The 10,510-nt window shown below is 36.2% G+C and overlaps 1 protein-coding gene and 1 pseudogene across 3 annotated transcripts in view; one reads left to right on the top strand and one right to left on the bottom strand.

Moving 5' to 3' along the window:
• Nucleotides 1-10,510, bottom strand: part of CEP152 (centrosomal protein 152) — a 78,631-nt gene that overhangs the window by 16,693 nt on the left and 51,428 nt on the right. For all 3 annotated transcript variants that reach the window (XM_006920386.3, XM_015596076.2, XM_025038804.1), the window contains 3 exons: nucleotides 8,095-8,376; nucleotides 5,583-5,714; nucleotides 1,029-1,679 (listed from right to left, as the gene is read on the bottom strand). In XM_006920386.3, the coding sequence (XP_006920448.1) occupies nucleotides 1,029-1,679; nucleotides 5,583-5,714; nucleotides 8,095-8,376 (1,065 nt within the window). The remainder of the gene's footprint in view (nucleotides 1-1,028; nucleotides 1,680-5,582; nucleotides 5,715-8,094; nucleotides 8,377-10,510) is intronic.
• LOC112469762 lies at nucleotides 7,116-7,234 on the top strand (annotated as a pseudogene).

Raw genomic sequence — 10,510 nt, 5'->3', positions numbered from 1 at the left:
AAGGCCAAGTCAAGCTCCGTCACGTGTATCCTACCCAAACCAAAAGAATGAGATAGGCCCAGGATTTGTACTTTTTCCAATGAGCAACTATACGATTACCCAAGTTAGTAAGTTAGTTATCTCCAAGTGTGGGACTAATCCCAGGTTTTTTTCCTAGCTTGTAACTCTTTCCAGTAGATATTAATACCAATTGCCCAACATCAGCCTTGAAAATCTTGAATCACAACATCTTAATGAACCTTAACTCCTGTCTCAAGCCTCCGATCAGACCTTACAATATGAGCATTGTTTTCCTACCTCTAATTCCAGATGTTGAAATCGGCTGATCACAATGACTAAAATAGTCTGGACTTTTCATGTGTACCTAGTTTCTTTAATCATAAGGGAGTAAGACTTTGGTTTTATCAGCCCTTCCACACAAACTAAAAGCTGGTGTCATGGAGTACTAATACAACTAAAAGAATACAACTAATTCATGAAACATGCACACAGATAGTACACTGACAAAACTGAGCTTCAGAGTTTTGTGTGAGTGAGCCATACTTCTGTGTGTTTCTACATCAAAATTCTTTGTACTTCATTGGCATTTTTTGCCTACATGAGATATAAATTCCTTGAGGGTAAGAAATAGGTTTCCAAAGTGTTTAGAAGCTCTTAAGAACCCCTAGTTTAATATGATGCATATTTCTTGAAGTGGTCATGAGAATGGGAATGAGAGTTATTCAGTTTCTGAAATCTCAGGCCCTTACAAAGAATAGCATATTTTTTTTTATTAGGAAAAAGATGTCTAGAGGATAAAAGGTCTACCTCATATTTATGGCACTATGAAGAAAAAGTATTCTTGGCAAAAAAAAAAAAAAAAAAAAGGCAATCCTTTGGATTTGCTACTAAATGTTTTTTAAACCACTGGTAAAAACACAAGTCTTACATCTATTAAACTGTAAAGTGAAGAAAGGAAAAAATACCATATGCAACTTCTGCAATCATCCTTGATGTTCAATAGCTCTTTTCACTTCTCAGAAACATACCTTTTTCCATTTTGGGTCGGCATTTTCTATAAGTAGTGAGAGGATATCTTGAAATGCATTCTGAATGCAGGCCTTTAGTTTTTCAAAATATTCCACAGACACCCATTTTGAAGAACAAGTTGACACAAGCTCCGAAAGTTGCTTGTTCTCTGAACCACTGACATCCTCCTTTTGGGTATCCTTTAAGAGAAATTCAAGTACAGTTAGAATGTCTTCCTCATACTGATAGATTTCCAGTTGGATCCGCCTGGCTTCCTGCATAGTCCACTCTCTGCGACTCTGGTCTAGACATGTTTGTAATTCTGCCTCCTTCTGAAGAAGCAGTTCAGTTTTTTGTTTCACAAAGTCTTCTTTAGCTGCCGCAAGCACCTCATTAATTTTATTTCGATGATCATCTAAAAATTGCCGGTAATCTTGCTCATTTTGTTCTTGAATTCTGTGGATTTCTTCTTGCTTTTCTTTGTTCCATTCACTCCGGGCCTTAGCCAACTCAGCCCTGACAACCACAGGGACTTCCTCATTCTTTAATTCTAGCTCTCTCTGAAGAGAATGAATCTTCTCTTCCAATTCCTTTGCAGGTATTATATTTTTCTTTGTATTTTCAAGCTCACTTTTCCATTTCTCTTTAGCTTCAGAAACAGCGAATGATATCTAAAGGACAAAACAATATACATTTAAGTCTTTAAAATTCTCCTCATTAAAAAAAATTAAACTAAAGTAACTATTTGGGTTAACTTCTGAACTTAAGAGATTTACGATCGAAATTAAGGAGGAAGAGTGAATTCAGAAAAGACATTCTTAAAATATTCTTACACTAAAAGATCTTTTCCTTCATTTTAAATCACCTAATAATATAGGTCTTCTGTTATTTAAAAAACAAAATATCAGTTTCCTCATGAACTAGAAGTTAAAATTTACCAAAAATACATATACGTAATTACATAATTATCCAAAACTAATTTTTGAAAAAAATCCATATTATTTTTTTACATAGATGCAGTCTCAAATTTTATCAATGCTCCCAACAAATTAAGTATCTTTTACATGAACCAAAAGCAGCCTCATAAGGAAACCTTACTATTATTTAGGAATATAACATATACATGCATAATTATAAGCTGACAAACATAATTATATTTTAATACAATTCTAGTGGTTAAACAAGTCATTAAATGACAATAGCAAACAGAAAAAGTCCCCTTTTAAAAAAAATCTAACTTTCTTTTATGACAGAACAGAGTAAGTAGATTACAGAAAATAAAGTACATAACCAAAAAGTAATAGAGAGTCAAAAAGCCTAGGCTCCAGCTCTAATCCTGCCATTGATTGCAGAGGCAGCCAAGTATAGTATGGTGTTCAACAGAGTGGCCTCTAGAGACAAACTGCTGGAATTAACAGCCATGGGACCTCAGGCTCAGCCCTAAACTTCTTTGAGCCTCAGTTTCCTCATCTAGAAAATGGGGATAATTACAATGCCTATCTGATAGTTATTTTAGGATCGAATGACAAAAGGAGATAACTCACTTAAAGCACTTAGCCCAGAGTCTGGCAGACAATAAGGACTCAATAATGTTATGCAGTTATTATTGCTTTCTTCGCCTTGGAAAAATCAATCTCTTTAGCATTTAACGTCTTCATCTATATAATGAGCAGATTGGATAATGACCTTGAGTCTCTTTTACTTCTAATATTCCCCAACTGAATCCAAAGAAGTCATAAGAATACAACAGTGTTAAAAGAAGAACTAGGTTTCCCCAAAGGCTTGCCCTAGGCAGGGGTGGCTGCTATTAATCAATAAAGGCTTGCCCTAGGCAGGGGTGGCTGCTATTAATCAATACTGTACATACACTCTGAATGATGAAATCGGGTATCTGCTTCCTAAATTTTCTGCTAATATATAATTAGAGGAAACATCTTCACCTATATAGACTTATAAACACACATTATATAACTTTATTCAATAGTATGTGTTCTTGAACAGTTGCACATGACAAATTTTGAAGTAATTGTATTTTAATTTACTAAAGAAATCCACTAAGATGAGCTTTCCAAAGGAATTTACAGTAAAATTCTTTTGTTACTAACAGAATAATCCAGTAGTGATATGAAACATGTGTAAAGAATGTTTTTAGAGAAAACAGGTCGTGTCGCAATGGATGCCTAGACTTCATTACCAGGTGACTTGGATAGGGGTGGTGGATCCCCTGGAATTTGGATGGCCGGCCCGATCTCGCCCAAAGGGCACACCCTCTCACATGAAGTTTTACAAGGAGAATTTGACAGCATCGATGGACTCAGTGGTTCCCGACATCATTGCACATTAGAATCACCTGAGGAGCATTTAAAAATCCTGATGCCCAGGCACATCCCATACCAATTAAAACGTAAAGCCTGGGAGTAGGAGCCAGGCAACAGTGTTTTTAAAAAAGATCCAAGTTTTTCCAATGTGCAGCAAAGTTTGGAAACCATGGAACTAATTTGACTACTTCTGGACTCTGCATATTGGCTTTAAATTTCCACAGATCTTGATGATCATTCTAATTCTGCTTGAACTCTGCAGACAATGCTGTGTAACTGGTCCTTGCCCACCTCCGTTGCTTTGAGGATGGGTGTGCAACATGTTAGCATTATGTTTTGTGGCTGAATAATTATCTAGAATAGTGCTACTCCCACCCACACGTGGTCCAAAGACCAGTAGTGTCATATCGCCTGGGAGCCTGTTAGAAATGCAAATTCTCAGGACTCACTCCAGAACCACCAACACAGAATCGCTTGGAGTAAAGCCCATGAATCTGCTTTAACAAACTATTCAAGTGATTTTTCTTGCCAGCTAAAGTTTCAGAAGCAAAACACTGTCTTCTCATTTCTATTTCTGCATTTACATACACTCAGATCTTCCATGTTCTTAAGGAAAGATCTCTTGCCTATTTTATTTTCTATATTCTACCCAACTTTATTATTCCTCTTGACTTCCGAGCTCTGAGATACACATGCACACCATCATATTGTTTCCTCTCTCTCCTTCTTAAATTTCCTTTTGAAATACTTCAACATACTAAAAAGTATAGAGAATAATATAATAAACACCCAGGTACTGCTACATAACTTAAGAAAAATATTATGAAATTTATGTTGAATTATTTCCTTAAGTAATTTGTGAAATAAGCTTATGATACAACATATGAATTGTTTGCAATGTGTTATACACATTATTTTCTAAAATGATTGTGACATTGGAAGAGTGGTGTACGCCTGACATTGCAATCTATTATATCTTATGTACTACAAGTTAGAGAGGATTTATAAATATGACTTAAAATGGCATCTTAAGTTTGTTCTAGTTTTCATGTCTCCAATCTGGTAGGTATGAACATTCTTCCATTGGTTTTTTGCTATTTGGATTTCTCATGAAAATTACTTGTTCATATCCTTGGCACACTTATTATTTATTCATAGATTCTTGTTTTCCTTGTCATGTTAGTATTAGTGTTTCTCATGTTTGACTAATTTATTTTCCTTATTTTTATTATCTTTTGTTATTTTTTATTACAAAAGTTTTAAATGTTTGTACATATTTTATCCTATTACTTTATCTTTGTTACTGTGTCTGTTACATCAAAATTTGTTATGATATAGATCTGAAATATTCAATTTCATTTAAAAAAAGTAATAACTTAATCAACCTAGATTTTATTGTAATTCGGGTTGTGGATTAATTTAAAATTAAAATTAATTTAAAATTAATTTTTCCAAAGTGTTATCCGGCTATCATAAGGCTATTTATTATAATACTATTTGTCATTCAGATGTTTTGAAACAATTTATTAAGTTTTTATTCAGAGTTGGGCTTAACTCTAAAGTCGGTATTTTACTGAACGAAAAAGAATTCTATTTGTGACTCAACACTGTCTGAATTGTTGCTTTCCAATATATTCTGTTAGGGCTGAACTACTACTTCTTTCCTAGAATATTAAAAAAATCTTTAGTCTTTCAGTTTTCCAAATAAATCTGAGAATGATTGTGTCGAATTTCAAAACTATGTTCAGTATGCTGGCATTTTGATTAGAATTAATTTATACTAGGAGGTAAAGTTAAAAGAATACAAATAATTGTATCTGATGTTTCTAGTCAGGGAACATGACATCTCTGAAAAGAAAAGTTGACTATTTACCAAGGAGACTGTTCCAAGACTTCTGACACAGTACAAAAAACAATCTTTAGGCATGTGAAACGATATTGTATAGCTAATAATAAACAAACACCTGCTCTCAATTTCTCCTAAAGATATAGCAAAACAGAATGGAATTTACTTTCAGTTAAGGTTATCTTCCTCATTATGAGAGATTCAAGACCCTAAAATGCATTCTTTCTTCCTGAACAACTTGACAATGATGAGAATGGCTACCATTAGCCAGGTCCTGACCTAATATTTAACACGCATTAGCATATTTAATCCTTCAACAACACTGAGCAGGCAACAATTCTCAGGACTGAGATGAGAGAAGGCGTCAGGAGAGAGGCCTTCCTGAAGCTTCTTTCCAGGAAAATTCTTACTCGTTGGGCCATAAAGATCTCTTGTTGTTCTTCCCACTTTTCTTGTTCCGATCTTACGCGTGCTTTATACTCTGCAAGCTCAGGCAGTTCTTCCAGCCATCGATGACGAGCATTTTGCACAGCTGTTTCTACCTATAAGATATTGCAAAAGAAAGAAGAAAAGTGAAGTATAAAATTTCAAAAGATTTTGCAAATAGCAATTATATAGCAATCATGTGTATTTTACGTTGCACTATACTACATTAATTATAACTGATTTCAAGCACCCCACCTTATCTCAAATGATAGATTCTAATCTTTCTGTTATAAACTTCTCATACTGTCCCATGCAAATGCCACAACAGGAAGTGGGAATGCATAAATGTTTGACAGCCAGTACTATTTTACAAAGCTTTATACAAAGCACCAATTGCTATTTCCCCATTTATCTTGGAGAAAAGGACAAGGCATGCAGGAGGGCTGCTTGGCACCAGCTGCTGTGCAATCAGTATGCCTGCCACCTCCACTGTCCTCATATCCCACATATACACACACGCATTCACACACATGCATGCACAAAAGTGCCAATAATGTTTAGAGCCTTATACCTGGCAAATTTTCCTGCTGTCAAGAATGAGTTTGTGACTAACGAATGGGGGTGATATATCAATTCAGGCAAAAATTTAAGACTTGATGAACTATGAAGGTAATCTGGTTGTAAATCTGTTACAAGCTTCCACAAGATCATTTATTAATCCTTCCTTATTCTCTTTTTTTGAAATATACACAGATATGCACATACATATATCCATACAGACACACAAAAGCAGAGTTGTTACAAGCAGCTGTATTTCTCACTAAAATGCTAAATACATTTACAGGGAAATTCCAGGGAGTTGAAAAATATGGTAAAAAGATAAAACTCCTATAGAAATTTATATTCTTTAAAAAGTTACTATGAATATTTCCTTTCTACAAAATCATGCTATTTGATTTTCTTCACAAGATCTATAATTTTATAAATACCAAAATAGAATCCTTAAACATGTGTTTGTTTATAGAACCTTTTCTTAACTCTGTTCAAATCTTACAGTAAACATTTCAGAAATTTATTTTTTTAACTGATGGAAGACATCTTTGATACCATTAGATATTTGCCTATGTTTCCAGACCTTAAGGATGCCCTGTAAAATCATGTAGAACAATTTAACAAATAAGCAGAATTTCAAGTATTTTCAAAAGCTGAGTATATTTTTTTGTTACTTTAGGTTATAATCTTAAGTCTTTTAGTAAGTAATAGTTCTAAATAACAAATACACAATAAATAATATTATATCAAGGTTCTAGGGACTTCTGAGGACTAGAAGCCCTATGGGATGATCTGTGGAGTCAAAACTATTTTCAAAATAATATTCAGGCATTATCTTTTTTATTCCCATTCTCTCATGCATAAACAGTACAGTTCTCCGGAGGTGACACGCTAAGTGATGGTATCACTGCTCTGACAGCAATGTGTGCTAGAGCATTCTTGTTTTTTAAAAATTTCTTAGATTGGTATACAGCCATGCCACCCTGAACAAGCCTGATTCCGTCTGATCTTGGAAGCTATGCACAGTTGGGCCTGGTTAGTACTTGGATGGGAGACCGCCTAGGAAGCCCAGGTGCTGTAGGCATAAAAAATAAGGGATTGTAAGCTGACAAGGTCCTTGCAATCTATGGGGTCAACCAAGGGTTACTTCACCTAACAAAAAAAAATAAAAATAAAAAATAAAAATTTCTTAGATTTATATTCCAATACAGTAAATAAATATAATCCACACAAACAAAAGCTCTTTAGAATCTTCGATTTTTTAAAGTGTAAAGGTAACCTGAAACCGAAGAGTTCAAGAATCACTGTAATTGATAATATAGATAAAACAAATAATAGCTCTCCTTTATTCTGTTAACAAAGAGCTATATTTTTCTCAGTATGACATTTCTTGGAAATCAAGTAACAAGCCCCAGTTAAAAGTGAGATAGCTTTTTGATTGCTTCCAAGGGGAGGCAATGGCACTGATTTTGGGCAAAAAAATTGGATTAAAAGACAAAGTCCCACTTAAGGGGTACGCCTGAAGATTCAACTCTGCAAGCCTCAATGCAAATACTGTAGAGTATTTTATTCATTTTAAGTTTGCTTATCTATATCTCAGTGGAGTATTTTCTATAAAGTTAGATATGAAAAATTCATAATTAAATTGTGCTTCATTGAGCTATAAAACCGCCATTATTAACCTTAGGCATCTGAATGCCTAGACTGACCTCTGAGGAGCAAACATTGTGTAAACTGAAAGAAGACATAGAAAAACGGAGAGGCATAGCTTTGTGACAGAAATATAATGAAAATCTTAGGAACTACATAAGAAGTTCTCTACCCTGGAACGCACAAAAATTTTAAAGTATAAAGTTATGAACAAGTTCAACAGAAGCATTTTATAGGCTTTCATTAACAGACAATCAGTACCAATAATTTCACTAAAATAAAGCTGCTCATTACCTGTTTGGCAATGTTTTCACAATATCTGAGTTCCAATTCGACCTCGAGTTTCTTCAAGCCCCCCTTGATAGCAATTTCTTTCTCTTGCTCCAAATCTTGCTGGATCTTGCGCTTCTGCTCTTCTATTATGATTGCCATCTCCTTCTTGGAAATAACATCAATGGTGGTTACTTGGTCAGTTTGGCTGTAACAATCTGAGGTCTTCTTTTTCATTGCCTTTATAGTTTGATCCAGCTTCGACTGCCACTCCTTTTCAAGCTGTTGAATAAGTTCTTGTTTCATCTGTTTTCAGAAGAAAAATCACATGAAAGAAAAAATAATCAAATAATTATTAGTAGAAACTAGAATAGCTAGCCAAAAAAAGCAACCACAGCTGTATTTGAAAACCATCTAGACATGGTTATAGTAATTACACGAGGTTTAGAAATTTAGTCAATAAAAATATATTCTGAAGTAAATTGTGAAAGATACTCTTCGATCTTCTCTATGAGACCGATCACATAGAAGATTTAAACATGTTGTGTAAAGTCAGGCTTTCTTTCTCTCAAGATGCAACCTTCCAGAAGTTTTGACAATGCCACTACAAAGATGGCATGATTTCAGAGAGAGAGGGAGAAGGACAGAGGAAGAAAAAAGGAAAAGAAAACTTTTGCTATTAATATGTGTTTTTCCATCAACACAAAGCTTTCTACCAAGCAGGCATTCAGTAAGTCTAATTAACGAATCTAATTTTACTCACTTGAACACATTAGAATCCTGTTTGTTATGACATTAAATTCTACTGAGTAGTCTGCATTCAAGAAGGGGATGTTCTTCCATCTTATGATTCTTTCCACTTTCAACAGTGTAGTGGGATGGATCCAAACAATCAGTCTTAGGCAAAACTGTGAAATAGTGAAATCTGCTCTTCCCTTTCCTGTTTCTCACCTCCTGGCTACCAGAGCCCCTGGCTATATTGCGTCACTTGAAGTGGCCATCTTGTGTAGCAGTTTATGCTTTCTTGACATACTTACAAAAACAATAGCTGTCTATCTCATCCCCTTGGTAAATAATTGATTAGCAAATCCAACTAAAAGATAATTAGCAACAATGTAAAAATAGAGGATTTGTTTTGTGCTATTCAGATTCAAATATTTTGTGTAAGGTCAGGAAATATATACATACAAATATTCCAGAATATATTTTTTACATTAAAAAAATGACTAGTAGAAAGAATTTCAGATGCCAGCACTAGATTAATGAAATGCTATTTGGGGGAGGGGTGGGGAATGAGGAATAGGGAGACCAAAAGATAAGACAGTGTTTTATTTTTCCATCTTGAGGTATTTCCAACCCCTATTAATAACAATTTTGTGGATAGGAGAACATAAGTTTAAATAAGTTTAAGAATGTATCAGGAGAGAGAAAAAAATGGCATAGATGATAGAGGCTCTGTTCATTCTTCTGGCAACCAAATCAAAGTTGTGATAGAAACAAGGGGCAGCAGCAAAGAAAAATCGCCTGAGATCTAGATGAACAAGCCATACAACTACGGAGAAATCTAAGAAAGCACCCTGTAACAGCAGAAGATAGGACAAGGCGAGGACACAGGGTTGCCCTGTCCCGAGCAGCCGAGTGAGGCAGAGGCTGTGCTGTTCATTCTTCTGGCAACCAAATCAAAGTTGTGATAGAAACAAGGGGCAGCAGCAAAGAAAAATCGCCTGGGATCTAGATGAACAAGCCATGCAACTACGGAGAAATCTAAGAAAGCACCCTGTAACAGCAGAAGGTAGGACGAGGCGAGGACACAGGGCTGCCCTGTCCCGAGCAGCCGAGTGAGGCGGAGGCTGTGGCAGTGGCAGTGGCAGTGGCAGACACCTCTTAAAAGGGCCACGTCCACAGTGGATTTTCATGGTGACGGACCTGCTCACTCTGAGCACGAGTGCCGAGTCGCTGCACACAGAGGGCACCAGGGACTTACAGGGAGACACTGTCAGAGAGAGGGCAGAGGAGAGACTGGCTCTGTACAGAAGTGACTGCGGTATCCATTGCTCTTTGTTGAGCCTTCCCCCCTCCCAGTGCTTGGACACAGTGCTGCCATTGCCGTGACATCATCAAACTGAATAACAAAGGTCGCTCTGCCCAGAGGATTCCTAGAACCCCCACCTCATCCAACTTGGGCCCCACTCAAGCCACATCCAGGTGTATTCTCAGCGAGTCAGGTGCTCCGTGTTGAGGCTCACACTGGTGGAGGCAGCTGGCCATGGTTTCTGGTGTGGCCTTTTGAGGCAACTATAAGCACAGCATCTGTGGATTGCTGGCTGAATATTCACCGGTGGCCCCAGAGGGGTAGAGGCTTGGGCTAAATTTGGCCTACAGCTGAACACCCCTCAGGACTGTGCCACTGGACACCTACTTCACAAATCCACACTAATAA

The sequence above is a fragment of the Pteropus alecto genome, unplaced genomic scaffold (assembly GCF_000325575.1).
Source record: "Pteropus alecto unplaced genomic scaffold, ASM32557v1 scaffold86, whole genome shotgun sequence".
In the NCBI taxonomy this organism is placed as follows: domain Eukaryota; kingdom Metazoa; phylum Chordata; class Mammalia; order Chiroptera; family Pteropodidae; genus Pteropus; species Pteropus alecto.
This window is presented reverse-complemented; position numbering and strand designations above follow the sequence as displayed.